This window comes from Schistocerca cancellata, chromosome 3, assembly GCF_023864275.1.
Source record: "Schistocerca cancellata isolate TAMUIC-IGC-003103 chromosome 3, iqSchCanc2.1, whole genome shotgun sequence".
Lineage (NCBI taxonomy): Eukaryota > Metazoa > Arthropoda > Insecta > Orthoptera > Acrididae > Schistocerca > Schistocerca cancellata.
In genome coordinates, this window is record NC_064628.1 from 689,868,546 (window position 1) to 689,895,166 (window position 26,621).

The window sequence follows — 26,621 nt, forward strand, 5'->3', positions numbered from 1 at the left end:
TTCCTTCGATGAATAAAGAAAAGAAAATAAAAAAACATATACACATTGACTGGGGCAATGCTGCTATGCATGTTTATGTACAACTTTTATTTGTTTGTTAGTGCACATTGCAGTATGCTGTTCATTCTGGACAGGTCTTGAGAACATTAAATCAAACACACACATTTGTACATAATGAGACAAAAAAAAGTATCCTGAGTTAGCAGAGACAAACAAAGAAAACAATTCAGACTTAACTACAGACAATGTAGCAACCATTTTCAAGCTAATGTAAATTATGTTGCACTGCAAATAATTCGAACATTTTGTTTCTTTCTAGAAGTAATACTGTGTTGATACTCACAGAATTATCTGAAGCCTAAAAGTGTTAATAAACATAATAACTAACTTAATTCAGGAACATGCAAATACAATTCATTCAAGAAATAAGTGAATTTCTACAAATAAACTTCTGTTTCCCACACAATTCATTCGCAGTTATACCCAGTACTACTATTACTACCATCTATAACACGTACATTTATTTCCACACCAAATGTTGTCCTTGTATTGGGATCAAGCAAGTAGTTGTATGGTAAGAAGACTACATCTGCTGTCTGCTTGAGTTCATGAGCCATAAAGTACGGGCAACACTTGGTCTTACGTCCTGCTACAACAAGGTCCTCAATATCGAGAATACCCTCATTCCTAAAGGCAGGATCTTCTTTCTTGGATTCCACATTATTGTAGAAATAGCATGTGCGAGATGAGACTCTAACACGGCACATGTGCACCTGGGAAAATGCAGTAAATTCACAACATCTATTAAAAATTTGCAGCACACAAACACAAACGTAATTACGAATGATCAATTTATTGTAACAACACAACAGTCACAATCCATCCATCACCTGATTTATGATGGTACAAATAATATATAATCAAACAAAAGAAATTGTTGATACTGATTACAAACAATACTGGTGTATAAAAGTTAGCATCACATTTGTTAGCAATCTGTAATCAGTAAACATAAGAGTGTCATAAATGAATGTGTTAAAGTTAATAAATTAAAAATGGAAATAAAACCATACACAAGGGGCACCCAATAAGCAAGTTTTCCTATTTTATAGAAAAAAAATTTACACAAAATTTATCATGTTGAAATAATTTTATTGGCATTGTACAGTGCTTCTGTCTTCTCTCTCTTCAGTTTTTCCAAACATTTTTGGTAATAGGATTCAAGTTTTTCCAAACTAGTGTCGTACTGGAGCTGGCCGAGTGCCCGTAACCAGCTGTTCACTGTTGGTGTGACTTCACGAGTTGCAAGAACATGTAAAAATCACTTGGGGGCAAGACCTGGTGAATATGAAGGATGCAGGAATACTTCCCAATTGAACCTTCGAAGCTCCACCTGAGTCACCCAAGCTGTATGAGCACTGCCATGAAGGGAGAGAATTCTGCAAGACAAAAATCGAAGACTTTTCTTTTGATGGCAACTTGTACCTCTCAGTATTCATTGTGGTGTTGCAAGACAGGTTGTGTAGAAGTACCCTCACAGTCCCAAAAGATGGTTGCCATAATTTTCCCTGCTGAACGTTTGATCTTTATTTCTTTCGTGCACTGTGCTAGGTTTCTTCCACACCACGCCCTGACATTCTGTCTCAGGTCTCACCCCAGTAATGAGCCACTTGAAGAGCAAATATCTATATCTACCTCTATCTCTCTCTCCAATGCATTTCCAGAACATTTTGGCTGAATCCATCTGTTGCTGCTTGCAGACATCATTCAGGAAACATGGCGCCCATCTTGCACAGACATTTTGGTAGCGAGGAGTGTCTTTCACGATCTTTGTGATGGATGAGCTTCCAAGTGTAGCCCCCGGATGTAGCCATATTAATATGTTGTGAACGGTAATGCAATGATCTTCCTGCACAATAACACAAATTGAAATAATGGCATCATCATACATCACTGTAGTAAGCCTCCTTGTGTGCTGTCGCCGTGCACATCTTTGCACCCTTCCATAAACTATACATGCCAACATCAAATCATTTGAATGCTCATACAGGCATCTCCATACGATGGATATCAACTCCATACTAACTGGCAGTGTGCTGACAAGATACTGTTGCATGCAGCATACACCATTGTAAGTGCTGTCAACACATACCAGTCAAACTCACCAGCCCTCATATGTCATGGGCACATTTATTTTTGCAGAGAAATAAAATAGGAAAACTTACTTAAAGGGATGACCCTCATAAATTATGTTTCTAGAAGGTTGAATGACACTGCAAGCACGACATTCTGAACACAAATCATAATAGAAGTACTGTGTGTTGCATATTTGGAAGCTGTTCTGTGGCTCCTAATTTTGAAATGATTAAAACTAGTGAAGTAGAATAAGAAAAACATCAATCCTACCTTGGCACTGCTGTTAAGTTCTTTGGATACTTCAGGATGAATACACAGCTGGTTACGAGACCCTAATACTGTTACACGAACATGGTTATAGGCAGTACGTTTCAGTTCCTGCATTGCTTGTGAGAGCTGTGAATGTGTTCTCGATGCATAAATAATTTTTGGAACACCTGGTAAATAAGTAAACCATAAATCACAAAAATAACCAAAACAATACAAAAATTTGAATATTTTTGTTGAGCAATATAATACCTTGTATTATTTGGTATGTTATCAAAAACATCAGTGTCAACAGCAGAATGTAAGTTTGAACTTCTATTGCAAATCTATCTGTCTGCCCAATTTGGGGGAGGAGACCAAACAGCGAGGTCATCGGTCCAATCGGATTAGGGAAGTATGGGAAGAAAGTCGGACACATCCTTCCAAAGGAAGCATCCTGGCATTTGCCTGAACTGATTTAGGGAAATCACAGAAAACCTACACCAGGATGGTCGGACGCGGGTTTCAACTGTCATCCTCCCGAATGCGTGTCCAGTGTGCTAACCACTCCACCACATCGCTCAGTATATTGCATATCTAATACACATACTATATGTCCTCTACACTGCAGATATGAAACAGGTGATTGCTTTTGTGATCTACCAATCACAAAACTCATCCAACTAATTATGTTATTTTCTGGTCTTCACAATGGAATGAAATCTGCTTGTATTTGAGTTTCAGGAGCTAATTTTATCACACTGTAAAAACCAAGTTATTGATTTTCTTTTCCACAAGGGGGAATACTCTCTATTTATTTATTTATATTTCACTGACTGCTGTGGTGATCACAGAACTTTCCATAACATATCAACATCATCACCATTTTCTACAGGAAAATTAGAACTACCAAAAACAAATCCCCCCCTCCCCCAATGTAAGGAATAAATACTAAGAAGAAGGCATCATCTGGAAAAAGCTGCTTAATTTAAACTAGTTATTAAAAGAAGCATCATAACAAACTATCATGAAACTGATAAATGCTTAGAGCTTCCAAAAACTATGCATATGAGCAAGGAGGAGGAAGAAAACTGATGCTTTCATACTGTAATGTGGTTTGGTGTAAGATTCTACAAGTATCTTTAACTGAAAAGTCAACAAAACAATATTCTCCAAAATAACATCAAATGTATATTTTAGGTGAAAATATCGAAGGAGGAAGAAAATATCATAGGTTTGTCATGTGAGCTACAGACTCGCTATGTCGTGCCAAGAAGACTGAAATCAACAAATCTAAGTAACAGGTTATCTACTAAATTAACATTAAAAAGCTTGGAGAGACATTTACCTTTTCACCTGTTTAGTTATAGGGAATAGGAAGTGATAACTCTATTTGTATGAAGCTAACTAATTCCACAGATTTTCTATTCAATAATCTGGTCTATATAACTGCCGAACTATTTATTATTTTTTCCAGTATTATCGGCATATTTTTCTTGCTATAATGTAACAAATAAAACCATTCAGATACTTCCTTGGAGATGCAATTTCAACTGTTATGTTGTAAAGAAGGCCATTTGAACTATTGAAACTTTCTGACAGAAAGAAACTGTGTGCTGATCCAGGACTTGAACCCAGAATCTTGCCTTTTGCAAGTAATGCTCTTACCAAGTGAGATATCCTGGCATGACTCATGATCTACTTTCACAGCCTGGTTTATAGAGGAGAATGTTTATGAGATTTTGAAGGTGGGAGAAAGGTATAGCACACAGTTTTAATATAACAATTCCATGGCAGACTGAAGGATTCATTCTGAATTTGAAGTATAGTTTACATTAAAGAACATCAACTTGCTACTACAACTTCTGTTTTTAAAAATCTGAAATTTTATACTGTGGCCATACCCTATAACAATTCTACAATCATTTCTTTTGAGGCTATATACAAAGCAATTTAATAATTTACAAAGTGTATTAGTATTACTCTTTTTTCCACTGAATTGTTTCATATCAGTTTCAAATGTGGTTATCGGCGTCAGTGTCAGTTAAACGAGAACACAATCATTCCATTACATTTGCTTCATCAACTGCAAAAGTTGATGATGTAAGAATAATAAAATCCAAACTAGTGTGAGACAACAGAGACGTGTGTAGTACTTGGAACATCATCTGCTGGTGTACTTGCAGCTATATAATACTGTTGTTATTTACCCCACACAGATTGTTGTCCTTTTGTAGATCCACCAACTGCAGTGTTCAGACTGTCTGCAAGGCCAGTCACAAAGTCCCCACCAGGTAGCTCAAACAGTCCACCTTGCGCCTTCATTTGAAGCTGAGCTTTCTTTACTGTTAGCCATGCTAGTGAAGCACACAGCAAGCTCAGAGTTTTTCCAGTTCCAGTAGGAGACTCCAGAACACCATTCTTCTTCTGGAAGGCGAAGGCAAAACGATTGTTTTCTATGCAACATACGGCAAAACATCTTCAAGCAGCAAACAATATCGATAAGACTTACGTGCTGGAGGCATTCTATAACTTTTTCCATGTAAGTCCTCTGCACAGCATATGGTTCAAATGGAAAGTTCACCGAAACGTCTCTTATATTATATTCCGGCATTGTGATCGCTTAGGTCACGGTGGTAAAATTAGACTTACAACAAGCCCACAAGGAAAAACGACAGCGTGTAACACATCCTTTTACAAAACATTAATATTTCACGTGATCATTTCTCACTGTCAGTACAATCCCACTCACAGCGCATAATCTAAACGACTTGAAACCAACGAGGGCAAGACTATCATTACTAGGAAAGTCCGTGCCTGTATCTTATCTTACGCTAGTACAGAATTTCTGTCAAGGTATTGGTAGTAACTACATCGAATAGGGGTAAATACACCATATATGAAGAATAACACACCACTGTCAACCTTAACACATCTTTCAAACAAAGCTCGTTAGCTCGCTAGTCGCTACCAATGAAAACACAACTGTCACCCGCGCGAATCGTTTTGCAAAGATCAAATAAATATGAAACTTGGAACTTCGCCAAAGGGTACTCTCTGCGACAAAGTAACGTATTTGATCATTGTTGATAGTTCATTAATTTCATATCACATGGTTTGGTATTGTGTGGTCTTACGAACGTAGGTACTAACAAAATAGATGAGATGCGTGTGCGGAAAACAGCATTGAAAGAAACAGAGAAAGTAATTCTGTGTTTAAAAAGTAAAAGCTCTGCAGGAGTTGATAACATTTCCAGTAAATTATGGAAATATTGTTGTAGAGAAATAAGAAGTCCTCAGCCATATTTGTAATATGTCACTGTAGGAAGGAGTATTCCCTGACAGGCTAAAATATGGACATATAGGACCCATTTATAAAAAGGGAGAAAAGACTGATGCTACAAATTATCGACCCATTACTCTCACTTTTTTTCTAAGGTACTAGGGAAATTGATACACGGCCGAATGGTTGAGCATGTTAGTAAGTACAGCACCCTCAGCAGTAGCCAGTTTGGGTTTCGAAAAAGGGTTTCAACTGAGGATGCAATACATGCATTTGCTGACAATGTTTTAGAATCCATAAATAATTATTTGCTGACAGTTGGAATATTTTGTGACTTGTCATAAGCTTTTGACAGTGTAAGTCGCCATATCCCCCTAAATAAAGCCAACACCCTAAAAATGAGTGGAACAGTAGGCAAATGGCTTGAATCCTATCTGTGTGGTAGAAAGTAATCACGTAAGGACTGCATGGTGGCCAGGTTTCTTCAGGCTGGGTATCTCAAGGCTCAGTATTGGGATCACTTCTTTTTCTTGCCACCAGAGGCGGATACATTAGGGCCCCTTAGGGGGCCGCCCGTATTGGCACCCGTGCCACCATTCAGCCCGCACGATATTCGTTCGTTTCCTTCGTCAGTCGACTCGACTGAATCGAGTTATCGAGTAGTTGTACTTTTCTTTGTAGCACGCGCGTTCTCGTCGTCGTATTTTATGCGTTTCTGTCTGGCACATAGATAGCTAACACATGCCTATGAGAAAAGTCGCAGCCATTATAGTGATCTCGATACCTTATTCTGTCAGGTATTTATTCGAGAAAAGTAGTGAATATTCTATTATTTCCTTGTACAAAGAACCTTCGATACATAGCGTTATAAATACGGACTATTCACCCAAATAGGAAGCTAGTTTACATTCAGAAGCAGAAACATTAAGGCTGAAGAATGAATATGTAAAAAGTCCTAGTTGTAGCAAGTGCAAGTGTCAAGATTAGTCAAGAGAGTGATCAGCTGATTGTGAAGTATGAATAATAGTTATTCATAGTAATGTCTCAGTATAAATATTGTTACGAGACTCCTAACAATATTTTTACTAATAATGTAACAATAGTTTCCCATGTCTAACTTGTAACACGAGTTAGGTATGGGGAAATATTGATGCCCCTGATGAATGTGGCAATACTGGCTTTGGAGAAGATTCCCAAAAGCGCTTTGTTACTATATAGACCGTCTATCGAATGCACTAGAAAGAAACGAGATCGACAATAAAAGTTCCATACACATAAATTGCACTATCATGGTAGATAATAGTCCCCTGATGAATGTGTCAAATGAGAATGTAAATAAGGCTTTTGCAGATATGCAAAAATGGTTCGAAACTAATGTTCTTTCCATCAGTCTAAAAAAAATAAATTATGTTCCTTTTCCCTCTAGTACAAATGTTACCAATGAGATGAATCTAAAAATGGATGAACATGAGATTGTAAAGGTAGAGTCCTCCAAATTCTTGGGTCTGCATGGAGAGAGCAAACTTAAGTGGCACTATCACATTCAAGGTCTGTGCAAAAGGTTAAACTCAGCAACATTTGCCTTGAGAATCATATCATACAGCAGGGAGATGACCACAATAAAAACAGCATACTTTGGCTATTTCCATCAACTTATGACCTATGGTGTAATATTCGGGGGAACTCAATCGATAGCAAGAAAAGTGTTCCATGCACAGAAGAGAGCTGTAAGAATTACGTGTGGAGTACATCCTAGGCGCTCATGCAGAAATCTATTTAGAGATCGTCAAACCTTTACAACAACTTCTCAATATATTTTTTCCCTAGCGTGCTTTGTTTAAAAAAGATAGCAACTTATTTAAAACCCATAGTATGTACCATAATTGTAACACCAAAAGAAAACTTGATATTCATTATGATCTAAAAACATAGAGGATGGTCCAGAAGGGGGTTTATACAGTGGCACCCAGATTTTTAATGCCCTTCCACCAATAATCGAAGAACTGCTTGGGAACATACCCAAGTTTAAAGGAAAGCTGATGCAGTTCCTTCTAGATGGATCTTATTATAGTATAGACGAATTTCTAAGCCAAAATGCGTAATACCTCCTGAGTATGCTTAAATCTATTTTTGTGGTCTTCGTGGCCTAATCATCTTTCTTTGACTATCTACAGTGTAATTTAAAACTGAAACGTATGTATATCTGTATGAACAACTGTATATTCACTCAGAGGTCAAATATGATAACTCATATGTAAGGTTATCTGTCAGCTCATCTGTTCTTATTATTTATATGATCAGAACAATGTACTTGTGCATTAAACAATAATTTGTGAAAATTTGACTAGTTCTATACCCAGAGATAAATTCGCATATGGATCTACAGAACTCCAAATAAATAAATAAAATGAATAGAGAGTAGCCAGCTATCAACAGCATTGTACATTCCTCTAGAAGTACTGGGTGTGGGACGTAAAACCGACCCGTAAAGTCAATACCTGAACATAAAATGAAATGTAATGTATTGGATATGATTACTTGCCTTCACAGTAGGTGCCAAAAGTGTCCTCCGCCCACTTCAGCACACATGTGAGCACGCTTGAGGTGATTCACATATATCCTTCTCATTTCTTGTGTTGCCATGCTAGTGATGAGATACTGGATCCTGGTACTGAGTGCTTCAATTGTATGTGGATGTGTTTTGTATACCCTTCCATTTAACAGTTCCCACAAGTAAAAGCCACAAGTGAACAACTCTTTGCTGATTGCACTCTCTGGTGTAAACATCTCATGCAAGCAGGACAATGATGCAGCTAATGTGAGGCATGTTGCGCCATCCCACTGAAAGTAACATAACTGACCGACAAGTTTGAATAAAACTCTTCTCCTAAAAACACATCACTGTTCACTGTCATCTCAAAGAATTTGGATCCCACAATGCCCCAGAAATAGCACACCAAGCACCAATGTTCTAATCATTCAAGGGTACCTGGCGGATCACGTGTGGATTTTCTCTAGATTAATACCGGCTGTTTTTGGAATTTGTGTACCCATACATGTGGAATCACTCCTCATCATTCATGATGAACCTTAGTGGGTCCAAGATACCACTGGCAACATTTCTCAACAGCCACGAACAGAAACACATTCTCTTCTGTAGGTCAGGCTCCTTCAGTTCTTGCAAAACACTTATCCAGTAATGGTTTTCAGTCCCCTTAAAACACGTCTACAACTTCTCTCATTTGCATTAACCTGTTGACTCCTGGTTGACTTACGAGGACTTCTCGTCATTATCTCCTACACCTTCCTCTTTACTTCAGGTGAGCAGGCAGGTGGTTGTCTGTTTCTGGGAGCATTTTGAACCTATCCTGTACCCTGCCATTTTTCAATCAATTCCTGTATGGTGCATCTTGCTGGCACAGAACATCCTGGAAATTTCTCCTGAAAAAAATTCTTTGTTTTCACAAAAGATCCAGTGCAAATGAGGCTTCGACAATGGCAACACGCTCGGGTAACAAATACGATATTATCACACCTCACACTAACCTGGTTTCACACAAAGAGGCCTTTTTCTCAGATGGTTTCGGCCAGTTTCACTGGCTTCGGCTGCAGCTGCCTTACAAAATAACAAAGTCCGCACAATGTCGGTGTATCAGTGGAAATGGCTAGTTCATGCACGACTGGTAGGATGGCGTTTATAGTTTTCCATTATTACTGAAACGCGCGCAGGCACCGGAACATTATCGCTGTGTACGACGACCTGGTTTTGCGTGCCACACCCTGTTGTATCTTCTTTAGCAAGCAAAAAGTCACTAACTTTTGAGAAGATTACTTGAATGCTGTATTCCCTCCCGGATTTACTGGTAGTGTGAGTGCAGTATTCGTCTGGTATAATCTGTGGGTAGTTATTAGATACTTCGACAGTCGTACCCCACTAACCTAACCTAACATTACCACTTACTGCCGGCCTATCCAGAAATACGTCACAATGAAATACTGTGGGCTAACTTTCTGTAGTAGCGTAAGCTAACATGGAGTTTCTAGCATCTGCGACTAAACTCGCAATGTATTAAAATAACTAATCATGGAGATGGCATTACGTTACATTAATACTTGTTTCACATATCACGAATGTGACATGTCGTAAAGATATTGAATGTCAGTTTAACATAAGATTTCTTTACATGATATAATTCTTTGTACAAGTATTACTTCATATCTAAAAATGCATCTATTGAGTAGAAGGTGTTGTCATTTAGAAATTCTTTTAATTTTTTTAAAATGCTGGTTGGCTATCTGTTAGATTTTTAAAGCTATTTGGTAAATGACCAAAGAGTTCTGTGGCAGCATAATTCACCCATTTCTGAGCCAAAGTCAGATTTAACCCAGAATAGTGAAGACCATCCTTATTCTAGTATTGTAGCTTTGCTCTAAGCTATTATTTTTGAAATGGGATTGTTTAGTAATAACAAACCTCATCAGTGAGTATACACCATTCAGGCAGAACATTGTGACCATTGACCTGCCGTCAATATGGACTCGTCCATACGACAGCAGAGTTACCTGACGAGGAATGACTCCTTGTCAGACACACACATGGTTCATGTAGTATCGGTGAGCGTGCTGTCCATGTGCAGAATGGGGACAGTGTCTGATCTATCTCTGTTTGACTGAGGGCACATTATGATGGCGCAGAGTCTCATTACAAGCATTTCAGGAACTGCACGCCTGCCAGGTGTTCGGGGAGTGCTCTGATGAGTGTATTCAACATGTGGCGAAGCCAAGGTGAAATCACATCCAGTCATCGTGAGGCAGGGTGGCCACTGCTCAGGGCAGATGTTGGATGCCTAGGTTGGGTAGACTGGTAAAACAGGACAGGCAACGAACCGTGGTGGAACTAACATCAGACTTTAATGCTGTGCAGAGTACAAGCGTGTCTGAACACACAGTGCACCAAATACTTCTAACAATGAGTTTCCGCAACCAATGACTTTCACATGTGTCAATGTTAACACCACAACATTGGCAGTTGCGACTGAAATGGGTATGTAACCATTGGTACTGGAAATTGGTGCAGTGGCAGAGTGTTGTATAGTCTGATGAATCCTGGTACCTTCTTCATCGGGCTGATGGGAGGGCGCGAATCTGTCGTTTCCCAGGGACACAGCTCCTTGACACCTATACTGTGGGGTGGAGGCAAGCTGGAGGCTCCATTATGTTCTGGGGAATATTCACGTGAGCGTCCACACGTCCAGTGGAGCTCGTGCAAGGCCCAGATGGCCAAGGAGTATCGTACACTGCTTCCAGAACACATACAACCCTTCATGATGATCATGTTTCCTGACAGCAGTGACATTTTCCAACAAGATACGCACTGTGTCACAAAGCCAGGAGTGTGATGGAGTAGCAAGTTTCAATTGATATACTGAACCCCAGCTCACCAGATCTGAACCTGATGAAACACATCTAGAATTCAACCAAACACATCATATCTCATTGCTCCCTCCACAGAGTTTACAGGAATTAGGTGACTTGTGTTGCAGATGTGGTACCAATTCCCTCCAGTGACCTACCACAGCCTCATTGCTTCTATGCCACAATGAGTCACCACTGTTATCCTTGCGGAAGGTTGACATACTGGCTATTTGGTAGGTGGTCATAATGTTCTGGCTGATCAGTGTATGTAGTGTGAAGGTACTGTTAACATCCCTAGTTCCTTAAATAAATGTCTGCAAGGTGCTCTTGGCTAAGCTCCATTTACTATTCTAATTACATGCTTTCACATCCAGAAATTTTGAATATTCTGCCCTCGGAACAGACCTCTGTCAAAAGTCTATGTTTATCAATGGTGATATGTTATTTACTGTACAGAAATGTATATACTGTGTTTTATTAAAATTTAGTGATAATACATTTGCAGAGAACCACTGAATAATTTTCTAGAAGATATTATTTACGATTTCCTCAACTAATTCTTGTTTGTTGTATGTGATTACTGTCCTTATACGATCAGCAAAAAGAACTAGCTTTTTTTCTTCATGAATATAGAGTGGTAAGTCATTAATATACATTAAAATAATAAGGGACCTAAGACTGAAGCATGTGGGGCACCATTCTTGATACCTCCCCAGTTAGAGGACCCTGCTGATTTTTGCAGGCTAACTGTATTGTTAATTTCAACCTTTTGTATTATTCCAGTTGTATACTAATTAAACTATTTGGGCCATGGACTACTCATAGCACAATATTAAGTTTAACTAGAAGAATTTCATGGTTCACACAGTCAAAAGCCTTTGACAGATCACAAAAAGTCTCACTGGGTGATGTTCAGTTATTCAGAACATTTGACATTTGATCAATGAAAAGCAAATACTGCATTTTCTGTTGAAAATACTTTCTGAAAACTAGACTGATGTTTCGATAGTACTTCATTTTTACAAATATGTGAAGCTACCCTTGAATACATTACTTTTTCAAAACTTTTGGATAAGGCTGTCAGAAGTGAGACTGGGTGCTGGTTGTTAACATCAGATCTATTTCCCTTTTTTGGAATGAAGCAATGATCCAATCAATTTGCAGCATTACTAACAACATTTGCATTTTTTCTTCTTAAAGTTTTAGAAGTCCTACCAAATATGTAAATTATATCCACTGTACTTATCTTTCTCTGCCATTCAAAACAGCATCTTAACAAATACCTTTCGCTTCTTATATAATAGTGTCATATCTCTTACTCCACATAATAGTGACTTTAAAAACATAAATGATTCTTTCGTAGTTTTTATACCTACTCATATGGTACAGGCTACAAGGAAGCTATTATTCGAAAAAATCTTTAGAACTTGATAATACGAAATACTTTCCTAAAGAGAATCAGCTGTTATATTCATGAAAGTGAAGAGATTCACCAGGAAAATAGTCAGTGGAGGAAAACCAACTGCTGTTAAACTCCAAACATATCATAGACAATCCTCAAGTATATTTATCTGAATGGGACCACATGTTAAGTGCAACCATATACTACCCCTGTTTGGCAATGCTGTAAAAGTACCAGATTCTAGAGTACCAGTAGTCAGTGCCATAATCACAGTATAGTAATACACTGAAGGACGTCCATCAATTTTCAACTGTGGAGAAAGCTATCTCACTGCACATAAGAACTCTTGTACGACGCAAAAAGTACTTTATTTCTGTGGTTTCCTTTCATTTCTTCTCTGTATGCTATCATTTGTCCCAAAATATCTTTATTATATCTTGAACCAATTGTGAAATATTAGCATAGTCAAAAATACATGAAGCAGCATGTATATACTTTAACATTAATATCTCTTTCTATCTACACATATGACACACACACACACACACACAGAGAGAGAGAGAGAGAGAGAGAGAGAGAGAGAGAGAGAGAGAGAGAGAGAGAGAGGAGAGAGGGAGGGAGAGAGAGAGAGAGGGAGAGACATTTGGTGGTAAGCATCCTCGCCATATGGAAATATCCTCACAATATGGAAATACAGCGAAATACCAACGTACCAGTTGAATACGAACGTTGCGTTTATAAATCAGTTTGCAGAGTACAGAAAGTAGTGCCACTGGTGTAGGTTTATACACTATAGCGCAAAAGAAACTGGTATATATACAAATATAGAGATATGTAAACAGGCATAATACGGCACTGAGGCCGGCAATACCTATATAAGACAACAAGTGTCTGCAGCAGTTGTTAGATCGGTTACTGTTGCTACAACGGCAGGTTACCAAGATTTCAGTGAGTTTGAAAATGTTGTTATAGTCAGCGCACGAGCGATGGGACACAGCATCTCCGAGGTAGTGATGAAGTGGGGTTTTTCCCATAGGACCATTTCACGAGTGTACTGTGAATATCACGAATCCGGTAAAACATCAAATCTCCGACATCGCTGTGATCAGAAAAAGATCCTGCAAGAACGGAACCAACGCTGACTGAAGAGAATTGGTCAACGTGATAGAAGTGCAACCCTTCCGTAAATTGCTGAAGATTTCAATGCTGGGCTATCAAAAACTGTCAGCATATGAACCATTCAACAAAACATCATCAATATGGGCTTTCAGAGCCGAACGCCCACTTGTGTACCCTTGATGACTGCATTATATAAAGCTTTAAGCGTCACCTGCACCTGTCACCACAGACATAGGACTGTTGATGACTGGAAACATGTTGCCTCATCAGATGAGTCTCGTTTCTAATTGTATCTAGTGGATGGACGTGTACGCATATGGAGACAACCTCATGGATCCACGGACCCTTTGTGTCAGTAGAGGACTGTTCAATATGGTGGAGGCTCTTTAATGGAGTAGGGCATGTGCAATTGGAGTGATATGGGACCCCTGATACATCTAGATACGGCTCTGACAGATGACACATACGTAAGCATCTGCTGATCACCTGCATTCATTCATGTCCATTGTGCATTCCGACGGACTTGGGCAATTCCAGCAGGATAATGCAACACCACACGTGCATAATTGCTACAGAGTGGTTCCAGGAGCACTCTTCTGAGTTTAAACACTTCTGCTGGCCACCAAACTCCCTAGACATGAACATTACTGAGCATATTTGGGATGCCTTGCAACATGCTGTTCAGAAGATGTCTCCTCCCCTCATACTCTTTCGGTTTTATGGACAGCCCTGCAGTAGTCATGGTGTCAGTTCTTCCAGCACTACTTCAGACATTAGTCGAGTCCATGCCATGTCGTGCTGTGGCACTTCTGCGTGCTCGCAGGGCCCTACACGATATTAGGCGGGTGTACCAGTTTCTTTGACTCTTCAGTCTATATTAAGCATGAATATAAACTATCTTACATTACAAATCAATTGTTTTATTTTCAATGAACTATGTGTATTAACAGTGTGCTAAGATATCATTTTTTCGAATTTTGAAGCTGTTCTTGATAGATTAATGATGGTATTTATCTTGCATTTCAAAACAAATATTCGACAAAACAATTTCTGACTTTCTTTGAAGTTAATGCTGAATGTTGTACTAAATGTTTGGATCTAAGCTTTTGCTACAAAACTGTTCAGTTTCAACATTGCTACTTCTCCTATCAATGACAATACAGTGTAGTATTAAAATGCACCTAACTGTATAATGAGCTACATAAATAAATGCATCTATTTCCTTCCTCAGTAGTCTGAATTCATTCATTATCCTCAATGTGCATTCAACAAATCTCCTTACGCTGAGAATAATTGTACAGATTTTTCTCATTGTTCAGTTGTCCACAATGAAAAGGTCAACTCAACATCTCTAACATGAGAGCTGCCAAAATGATTAGTAGCTGTTCATCATGCAGTCCTTGAAATTTTGTAAGTGACTGTAGTAAGAGTCCAATGTTCGTAAACTTTCTCTAGAACATACTTTGTAAACTTGGAAACTTATGGTAAGTTCCTATTTCTTAAAAGAAATATTATTCCCAAGAGCTAGTTCTTTGAAAATGCAAGATAAGCTCGATCTAAAATGATCAGTTATTGACAACTGCTCTCTCAGAATAACGAAAGTGAGGTTTTAGAAAAGGAACATTTGGCTTGCTTCAGATTAGAAATATCTGTAAATGTATTTCAATTTTGATATCTGCGTTTTCTCACCTCCAACTAGAACATAATTGAGTAGAACATCACCAGCTTATATTATAGCCTACTCACAGAAAAGACTCATTTCAAATCTACACTGCCTGACAGAAAAAAGTGCACCACCCAAAACGGAAGGAGGAAATGAAATGAAACTTAACATTTGAGAATGAACTAATGAATCAGTGACTGCAAAATCGAGCCAAATTTAAAAATAAGATGACAGTATGAGCCCAATTGCCAATGTGATACTGCAGACCCTCTGGCCTGGATGCATGGACTGATTCCATTAGGAAACTATTATATCTTCTCCTGATGTAATCTGGCTGACAACTCAATACCATTAGCTGCTCACAGGCGTTGATATACACCAACAGGGACAGTTGAAAATGTGTGCCCCGACCAGGACTCGAACGCAGGATCTCCTGTTTACATGGCAGATGCTATATCCATCTGAGCCACCGAGGGCACAAAAGATAGTGCAACTGCAGGGATTTAACTCTGGCACGCTCCCCGTGAGACCCGCATTCTCAACTTATAGTCCACACACTACATTCCCTGTTCTTGATACACTGGGTAGTGGCACCATATCTGAGCTGATGTCTCAACTGCTCAAACACGTTCTATTGAAGATAGACTTTGAGATCTTGATGGCCTTGGGAGTGCCTGAACATATGCAGGCAGTTCCTAGACACACATGCTAGATGTGGACGAACATTGTCATGTTGACAAATGGAAACGTGATAGTGTTGCATGAGAGGTAACATATCAGCATGCAGGATGTCTGTGACATACTGTTGTGCCACCAGAATTCCCTCAATCACTACCAGCCAAATCTGAAGTCATATCCATTGGTTTCCCACACCATGGCTCCAGGAATAACACCGCTTTGTCTTCCCAAAACACCAGAACAATGGGACATCTCTCAGGTCACCAAGATATTTGATGACGGTCGTCTGTGATAAGACAGGACCGTGATTCTTTGCTGAACAGAGTAAAACGCCATTTATCAGTAGCCCATGCTTCCCAGTCATGGTATCATTCCAAATGCAGCCATTTGTACTGAGATGTTAACAGAAGCCTTCATATGGGACAGAGATTCTGTAATCCGGCTGCTGTTAATTTTCGACTAATGATGAAAGATGGCAAGGAATGTTTCAGGGAGTCCACTACTTACTCTCGGCTGGCATACATAGATGTCAATGGGGTAAAATGTGCTTGGGGCACAATATGACGATCCTCCATTGCAGTGGTCAGACGACATCAATCTGAACTTCGATGATGAGTATGCCTGCACTTACGTTCCCATGCAGTGGGCCACAGTCGCATCCGAATTCCCCAAATCTGGAAACTGCAGAACTCGACCAGCCAGCCAATTGAAGATCCACAATGAGACCCTATGAAGCTGTACCGTATGATTATAATGCTTTCTTGCACAAGGATGTGGCATCTCCATGTCCTGTATGGTGATCACTAAAGATACGACACTGTTAACAATTGTCATATATCCAACCAGGCATGATGACAAAACTAAACATGATAGTAATCCAATCTGGTGACCATTCTACCTGTCACAGAGAACTGAACAATCATTTACATAACCTTCAATGGTGTATATGTGTCTCACTTTTTTTTTGACAGGCAGAGTATTTATGGAACATGGTTTTCTCCACTTCTGATTTCAGATACGAAATGTACACTACACTTAACTGTAAGAAATGGGTAAGAATTAATTATATGTTTTTATAGTGTAAAGTGAGAGGTACTGTAAGACCATAGCAAATGACTGTACATCTTCCAGTCAAGGAGAAAATGTGTATATATTTGGAGATTTCTATATATGGATAATTAAAATCATACATGGATCCAACAATAATTTTGAGGCGAAGGCAGATTTTAATTCAGTGGGGAGCGTTGTTTTCTTTTGTAAACAAACTAGCGACTTGTGCTAGATTAATTTAATGAACCTTATGCAAATATACAGTTCGCTTGTGTGGAGGTTTTGTTTTTTAGGACACGATTAATGGGCAATAACTGTCATAATAATTACCATAATTTATGGGCAAGATTGCTTTATGTTTATTCAGGAATTCAGTGCTTTAGATTAAAGTGATTGATAATTTATGACCCAAAAAATGAAGTCTGCTATTGGTAATCCCCCTCCCACCACCAGCACCACCACCACCACTACCACCATCACCACCCCTGGTTAGTGTCCCCAAGACTGTCATTCTTAATGCGGATTTCACTGAAGCTCTTATTCTCCTCCACTTTTTAAGAAGATATATGTGAGGTCCTGCCCACTCGTCTCAAATAGGGTGCCTAAAGGATGCTACATTCTCGGAATGCTATACAACAATTCAAGCAAATCACATGAATAGTTTTCATTACAACATCAGCAGCATCAGTAAATTCAGATGATATTCCAAATTTCCAGCATAGGATAGCAGTCAGCAGTATTGGTCAAGGTTTCATGAATGTTTGCTACCCATGCTATTTCCTGCAATGTATGACACTAATGGCTTCATTGGCAATTTTTACCAATTTTTTAAAGAAGATGCACATTTCATTGCTATATCTTATTCTCCTGCACTTTTTAAGAAGATATATGTGGAGTCCTGCCCACTTGTCTCATATAGGGTGCCTAAAAGATGCTAAATTCTCGGAATGCTATGCAACAATTCAAGCAAATCACATCAATAATTTTTATTACAATAAAGAAGATTGACAATACTTAACTTTGTATTTACAAGAAAGTGCTGCAAGTGATGGGTGACATGCAAACAAGTAATATTCTTCACTATAGACAATATCCATACAAATTAAAAATATCAGTCTAATAATCAGTACAGCGAAGAAATCTAATAAATTACACAGATATTCAGTATTAAACAATTATTTAACAACAAAATACGCTCCATGCTTATGTTTTGCTTAAAATGAACTTATCACTGGCACTTTTAATGTATGATGTAACTGTCAGGTCCCCAACACCATATTATTACATTGGACTTGCAAAAAAATAATGGCTACAGAGAAGAGTATATGAACTCAAGAAGCTGGAACTTGACTGGGAGAGAGCATACAGGTGTGTTTTTGCATGCTCCTGAGATATACATATCACTCCAGGCTCACGCCACTGCACGAAGTCTGTACTAGACTGCCAGAGTCTTATGGTTCTGCAGCCCCCTACTACATCGAATCATCCCCTCAGTTCGCATTTTAATATTGCTGCGAGATAGTATTTGAATAATTACAATGTGTATATGTAAACAAATCCTCATAGTGCTCCCTTAAAAACATACAGAATAATAAATTTCTGTAATCAATACAGTGATCCCTTTAGTTCTTCAGAATGCACTGTGTCATCACTACACCACATGTGCCACAGCACTCACGTGTAATAAGATGTGCCTCAACGAACAGCTACCTGCAGGAGCAATGAATTCCCTCACCCTCACATATATTGTGTGCATAAAGACAGAAGTACTTTTGTATGACTTACTGAGAGTGGTTGCGTGCAGCCGCTCTCCCCTCCACCTCCGCATGTGATCTGGTACACTGTCCAGCTCCTCAGTCAAGCTTCTGTGAGATACTATCACACATATCAGGAATAACAAATTTTGCTTTAACCATTTTCTTCCCCCACCCCTCTAAGTACTCGAGTAGACCATATGCGCGAATCTGCATCCATCCTGAGCGTCATCAGAGGTGTATGGCTTCATTTAATTTACAAAAACAGTCTGCACATTGAATTGAAAAGTCTCACTACTCCAGTATTAAGCTGTTTAATGTTCTCTCACCACACATCAAATGCCTTAACAATAGATTGCCAGCATTCAAACAAACTCTCAAGGAGAACCTGATAGAGAAATCTTTTTATACAATTGATGAACATGTGAAAGAAAATATATGTGATCACCAAACTTGCAAGTGTTGTATAAATAATGTAATTAATTGCTTTTTAAATGGGTATATGAAAATTGTTTATTGGTATTTCTGTATTTCCCTTGGAATACTGAATTTATCTTGATTCCTGTATATATTACTCATCCTTAACAAATGGAACAAAAACTTTCTGTTAGTTGTTTAGTTGGTATCTTATTTACATTGTGTCTTTTTTTAGCATTTATGTAAAATATATTTCAGGTGTGTACAATCAGACACATGCCATATCATATACACTCCTGGAAATTGAAATAAGAACACCGTGAATTCATTGTCCCAGGAAGGGGAAACTTTATTGACACATTCCTGGGGTCAGATACATCACATGATCACACTGACAGAACCACAGGCACATAGACACAGGCAACAGAGCATGCACAATGTCGGCACTAGTACAGTGTATATCCACCTTTCGCAGCAATGCAGGCTGCTATTCTCCCATGGAGACGATCGTAGAGATGCTGGATGTAGTCCTGTGGAACGGCTTGCCATGCCATTTCCACCTGGCGCCTCAGTTGGACCAGCGTTCGTGCTGGACGTGCAGACCGCGTGAGACGACGCTTCATCCAGTCCCAAACATGCTCAATGGGGGACAGATCCGGAGATCTTGCTGGCCAGGGTAGTTGACTTACACCTTCTAGAGCACGTTGGGTGGCACGGGATACATGCGGACGTGCATTGTCCTGTTGGAACAGCAAGTTCCCTTGCCGGTCTAGGAATGGTAGAACAATGGGTTCGATGACGGTTTGGATGTACCGTGCACTATTCAGTGTCCCCTCGACGATCACCAGTGGTGTACGGCCAGTGTAGGAGATCGCTCCCCACACCATGATGCCGGGTGTTGGCCCTGTGTGCCTCGGTCGTATGCAGTCCTGATTGTGGCGCTCACCTGCACGGCGCCAAACACGCATACGACCATCATTGGCACCAAGGCAGACGCGACTCTCATCGCTGAAGACGACACGTCTCCATTCGTCCCTCCATTCACGCCTGTCGCGACACCACTGGAGGCGGGCTGCACGATGTTGGGGCGTGAGCGGAAGACGGCCTTACGGTGTGTGGGACCGTAGCCCAGCTTCATGGAGACGGTTTCGAATGGTCCTCGCCGATACCCCAGGAGCAACAGTGTCCCTAATTTGCTGGGAAGTGGCAGTGCGGTCCCCTACGGCACTGCGTAGGATCCTACGGTCTTGGCGTGCATCCGTGCGTCGCTGCGGTCCGGTCCCAGGTCGACGGGCACGTGCTCCTTCCGCCGACCACTGGCGACAACATCGATGTACTGTGGAGACCTCACGCCCCACGTGTTGAGCAATTCGGCGGTACGTCCACCCGGCCTCCCGCATGCCCACTATACGCCCTCGCTCAAAGTCCGTCAACTGCACATACGGTTCCCGTCCACGCTGTCGCGGCATGCTGCCAGTGTTAAAGACTGCGATGGAGCTCCGTATGCCACGGCAAACTGGCTGACACTGACGGCGGCGGTGCACAAATGCTGCGCAGCTAGCGCCATTCGACGGCCAACACCGCGGTTCCTGGTGTGTCCGCTGTGCCGTGCGTGTGATCATTGCTTGTACAGCCCTCTCACAGTGTCCGGAGCAAGTATGGTGGGTCTGACACACCGGTGTCAATGTGTTCTTTTTTCCATTTCCAGGAGTGTATATATTACATATCCTTAATATGTAAAAAGCAATTTTCTGTTTATTGAATGTGCTGTTGTCTATTGATTTTATTTACATTGTATCTTTATTGTATGTATTTATACAAGTTATGCTTGAACAATGTATGATTTGACATGTTCCCTATCCTTGCGATTCTCTCGCTTACAGGATCTATGGAACATGAAATAAATAAATAAATAAATAAAATAATAAAATATAGTAAATAAATAAATAAACAAAAATTCACATACTAATATGGTTTGACAGTTCTAGATTTTTTTTCCGTTGTTCCAACCAAATGATCGTTGATGAATGTATCAGCGTTCCAAATGCAGCAGATGTCCCTCCCCTCGTTTTAAATTTCACTATTGTAGTGATCAGATATAAACTTTGTCACTCCTAGCAGTTGTCAAGCATACTTGTTCTCGTCTGCATTTAGTACCATTCATGACTTGTGTGCAGAAATAATGTCTGTCATTCAAAAATTTCGTGCTCCAGAGTAATTCCATAATCTTATTCATTGCATTTTATCTACGAGTACACAACACAAATTTAGGTGTTAGTCCTACCGTTTATACGCAGACAAAACTCATGGAAGAATGTGACTACCTACCCAGTCTTATCAGTCACTCATGAAGTCTCTGCTAAAACTTACCAGAGGATTGATAATAATTGTAGAAGTAACGTAATTATACTCCCTAACTGAGCAGTTAAAAGAAAATCCTAAATTAAGAGACAGCTCTGTGTTGGCGATGTTTAGCATTTTCTTCCACAAGTCATCGAAAAAAACCTTGGAAACCCGTGTGTATTTAATGTGATGCTACAAGCTGCTTCAATCTATATTGTGTCTACTGAGGTAGAAGTAGTGTGATTGTGAAGTCATCTGGACACGTTTAACAGGGCTAGGAGAAATAAAGTTAATTGTTGGGTGCTGTTACCGGCCACCAGGTTTCACCGTGACAGTTCTAGAATCATTCAAAGGGAGTCTACACTCTGTATCGCAGAAGTTCCTGGATCATACTATATTAGTTGGAGGCGACTTCAACCTACCTAGTATAGACTGGGATGTCTATGGATTTATTATAGGTGGTACAGACAAGCTATCATGTGCGTTACTTTTGAACACATTATCCGAAAACTATCTTGAGCAGCTAAATCGATAGCCAACACGTAATGGAAATATTTTGATCTGGTAGCCACGAACAGACCAGACCAACGGTGTCAGGCATTAGTGATCATGATGTTGTCATTATGACTATGGTTACGAAAGTTAAAAAGTCAGTCAAGAAGGCTGTGAGAGTATTCTTACTAGAAAGAGCAGATAAGTAGTTGTTAGCATCCCACTTAGTAAATGAATCGACTTCATTTACTACCGGTGCGATGGATGTGGAAGAATTATGGGCAAATTTTAAACACATTGTAAATCACGCATTGGAGAAGTATGTGCTGAAAAAGTGGGTTACGGACGGAAAAGACCCACCATGGTTTAACAGCGCAATTCGGAGAATTCTCAGGAAGCAAAGACAGTTGCACACGTGGTACAAGAAAGATCGGGAGAATGAGGACAGGCAAAAGTTAGTAGAGATTCGTGCTGCTGTAAAAAGAGCGATGCGCGAAGCATTCAACCACTACCACCGTCATACCTTAGCAAAAGATCTTGCTGAAAATCCAAGAAAATTCTGGTCTTACGTAAAATCGGTAAGCGGGTCAAAGGCTTCCATCCATCACTCACTGATCAGTCTGGCCTGGCAACGGAAGACAGCAAAACGAAAGCTGAAATTTTAAATTTAGCGTTTGAGAAATCTTTCACGCAGGAGGATCATACAATCATACAGTCGTTTGAGTCTCGTAGGAGTGGCCGAGCGGTTCTAGGCGCTACAGTCTGGAGCCGCGCAACCGCTACGGTCGCAGGTTCGAATCCAGCCTCGGGCATGGATGTATGTGATGTCCTTAGGTTAGTTAGGTTTAGGTAGTTCTAAGTTCTAGGGGACTGATGACCTCAGCAGTTAAGTCCCATAGTGCTCAGAGCCATTTGAACCATTTTTTTGAGTCTCGTACAGATTCCCGTATGGAGGTCATAGTGATAGACATCCCTGGGGTTGTGAAGCAGCTGAATGGGTTGAAAGTAAATAAAACACCAGGTTCTGATGGGATTCCAATTCGGTTTTACTGAGAGTACTCTACTGCATTGGCTCCTTACTTAGCTTGCATTTATCGCGAATCTCTTGCCCAATGTAAAGTCCTGAGCGACTGGAAAAAAGCGCAGGTGACGCCTGTATATAAGAAGGGTAGAAGGATGGATCCTCAAAATTACAGAGCAATACCCTTAACATTGGTTTGTTGCAGGATTCTCGAACATATTCTCAGTTCGAATATAATTAATTTCCTTGAGACAGAGAAGTTACTGTTCATGCGTCAGCACGGCTTTAGAAAGCATCGTTCCTGCGAAACGCAACTCGCCCCTTTTTTCACATGATATCTTGCGAACCATGGATGAAGGGTATCAGACAGATGCCATATTCCTTGACTTCCAGAAAGCGTTTGACTCGGTGCCCCACTGCAGACTCCTATCTAAGGAACGAGCATATGGGATTCGTTCCCAAATATGTGACTGGCTCGAAGACTTCTTAAGTAATAGAACCCAGTGCATTGTCCTCGATGGTGAGTGTTCATCGGAGGTGAGGGTATCATCTGGAGTGCCCCAGGGAAGTGTGGTAGGTCCGCTGTTGTTTTATATCTGCATAATTGATCTTTTGGATAGGGTGGACATCAATGTGCGGATGTTTGCTGATGATGCTGTGGTGTACGGGACAGGATTTGTGATTGGTGTAAAGAATGGCAGCTAACTCTAAATATAGATAAATGTAAATTAATGCAAATGAATAGGAAAAAGAATCCTGTAATGTTTGAATACTCCATTAGTAGTGTAGCGCTTGACACAGTCACGTCGATTAAATATTTGGGCGTAACATTGCAGAGCGATATGAAGTGGGACAAGCATGTAATGGCAGTTGTGGAAAAGGCAGATAGTCGTCTTCGGTTCATTGGTAGAGTTTTGGGAAGATGTGGTTCATCTGTAAAGGAGACCACATATAAAACACTAATATGACCTATTCTTGAGTAGTACTCGAGAGTTTGGGATCCCTATCAGATCGGATTTAGGGAGGACATAGAAGCAATTCAGAGGTGGGCTGCTAGATTTGTTACTGGTAGGTTTGATCATCGCACGAGTATTACGGAAATGCTTCAGGAACTCGGGTGGTAGTTGGGTTGGGTTGGGTTGTTTTGGGGAAGGGACCAAACTGCGAGGTCATCGGTCTCATCGGGTTAGGGATGGATGGGGTAGGAAGTCGGTCGTGCCCTTTTAAAGGAACCATCCCAGCATTTGCCTGGAGCGATTACGGAAAACACAGAAAACCTAAATCAGGATGGCCGGATACGGGATTGAACCGTCGTCCTAGGGAGGGAGTCTCTGGAGGAAAGGAGGCGTTCTTTTCGTGAGTCGCTACTGAGGAAATTTAGAGAACCAGCATTTGAGGCTTACTGCAGTACAATTTTACTGCCACCAACTTATATTTCGCGGAAAGACCACAAAGATAAGATAAGGGAGATTAGGGTTCATACAGAGGCATATAGGCAGTTATTTTTCCCTCTTTCTGTTTGGGAGTGGAACAGGAAGAGTAGATGCTAGTTGTGGTATGAGGAACCCTCCGCCAAGCACCGTATGGTGGATTGGGGAGTATGTATGTAGATGTAGATGCAGATGTAGTCTATTTGTCCAGCATCATTTAGTACATAATCATCATTCAACCCCCAAAGCACAGTGTTATATCCATGATAGGATTCAAAGTCGTTTCTGAAAGTATTTGTATGGAGTGTAGCCCTGCATGGAAGTGAAACATGGACGATAAATAGTTTGGACAAGAAGAGAATAGAAGCTTTCGAAATGTGGTGCTACAGAATAATGCTGAAGATTAGATGGGTAGATAACATAATTAATGAGGAGGTATTGAATAGAATTGGGGAGAAGAGGAATTTGTGGCACAACTTGACTAGAAGAAGGGATCGGTTGGTAGGACATGTTCTGAGACATCGAGGTATCACCAATTTAGTGTTGGAGGGCAGCGTGGAGGGTAAAAATCGTAGAGGGAGACCAAGAGATGAATACACTAAGCAGATTCAGAAGGATGTAGTCTGCAGTAGGTACTGGGAGATGAAGAAGCTCGCACAGGATAGAGTAGCATGGAGAGCTGCATCAAACCAGTCTCAGGACTGAAGACCACAACAACAACAACAGGATTCAAAGGTGGACCCACCACAGGTTATGACTGGGACAGAATATCTGGGACAGGGCTAGAAAGTGTACGCAACATGTGTTACAACCAGGACAGGGTTTGAGAGTGGATCCATCACACATTATGGCCTGGATGGATTTCGAAGGTGAATCCACCAGTGATACATCCATGATGGTGTATGAAGGTGGATTCACCAGTGGTAGGTCTGGGCTACAGTCTGCGGGCCCATTGGTAGAAACTGATATACACACTCACAGAAAAATAGCGCAGCTGCGCTAGATGTATACAATTGTACTATATTTACAAGCAAATTTACAATATGTGACGTCATAATCATATGAGCGGAAGTGTCAGCACATTGGATCTTTACAGTAGGTTGTATACAAAGGGAGCTTTGAAAGCAAGTCTCCCACTAACGTAGTGGATGTCTGAGGGTGTTGGGGAGGTATACTTGTGTATGTGTATCGGTGGTGAGTCGAACTGTTTCTTGTGTGTGATACTCATAACCTGTGCAGAACAGAGATACTCCCTGATTCATCTCCTTAATAAGCATCGTTGCGCAATTTAACTTGTGATGTGCAGGAGATCAAATTAGATCACTCTCTTTTCATGGTTGATCATTAGCTATTAAGCAACATCCTGGCAAACTAAGTGACGCTGGATTCTTGGTACTGGTGATGGAGATGACACCATGTGTGCCTTTGTGGCGGAGGGTTGAAGTAGGGATGAAACGAACAACCCACAGGGTCAACATGCTGTGTGGTTTTCCAAGTGCTTGTTTGTGCTTCTTGTAAAAAGTAATGGTTTTGTGAATAACACCCATCAGAAAACATGAAAAAAATTATTGTGAAGGATGTACCTAATATTAAAGCTCCATCACATCTTCTGAAAGCACTATCACGCAGCCTTGTGACTCTGAGAGCTTCTGACAACGCTCGCCAGCATAAAATTAGCTTCCAGGAAGAAATGGGAGTAATATTTCCCTGCAGATATAATACTGCTTGTGTGAAATGTAGTCCTACCCTTTATTCGTGTACTGTGTGTCAGCTACTTGTTTTAGATACAGTAAGAGCATTTTGACAAAAGCAAAGATGTTTAAAGAGACACTATTATTTTATTACAGGGTGCACATATAGTCCGGGAACAGTTTCAGTTATTTATTGCACAAGAACCAAACACTGTACAAATATCATACATATGTTATTTTGAAGAGAAACCCTGAAAGTTTTTTTCATGTATACCGCAACAGCGCATTTTGGTAATTTGCCGATAGTCAGCGCTCGTCGCAAACATGGCGAGTTCAGATGCGGAGCGAGCTTTTTGTGTGTTGAAGTTCGACAAAAACAAGTGTTCTACAGCTGTTCAACGGATGTTTAGAACCAGTTTTCATCGTTAAGTTCGTGGGTACCTGAACACAGAGCTGCCGCATCGATGGATCGGCCTTGCTA

At 40.3% G+C, this 26,621-nt stretch overlaps 1 protein-coding gene across 1 annotated transcript in view; it reads right to left on the reverse strand.

The window, feature by feature from the left end:
• The window catches only part of LOC126175674 (regulator of telomere elongation helicase 1 homolog), a 100,138-nt gene extending 94,799 nt beyond the window's left edge, over positions 1 to 5,339 (reverse strand). The window contains exons 1-4 of the mRNA XM_049922598.1: positions 4,895 to 5,339; positions 4,593 to 4,809; positions 2,407 to 2,573; positions 519 to 773 (exon numbers count right to left, since the gene is read on the reverse strand). Coding sequence (XP_049778555.1) covers positions 519 to 773; positions 2,407 to 2,573; positions 4,593 to 4,809; positions 4,895 to 4,996 — 741 coding nt within the window. The 5' untranslated portion in view covers positions 4,997 to 5,339. The remainder of the gene's footprint in view (positions 1 to 518; positions 774 to 2,406; positions 2,574 to 4,592; positions 4,810 to 4,894) is intronic.
• Between the last annotated feature and the right edge of the window lie 21,282 nt (positions 5,340 to 26,621).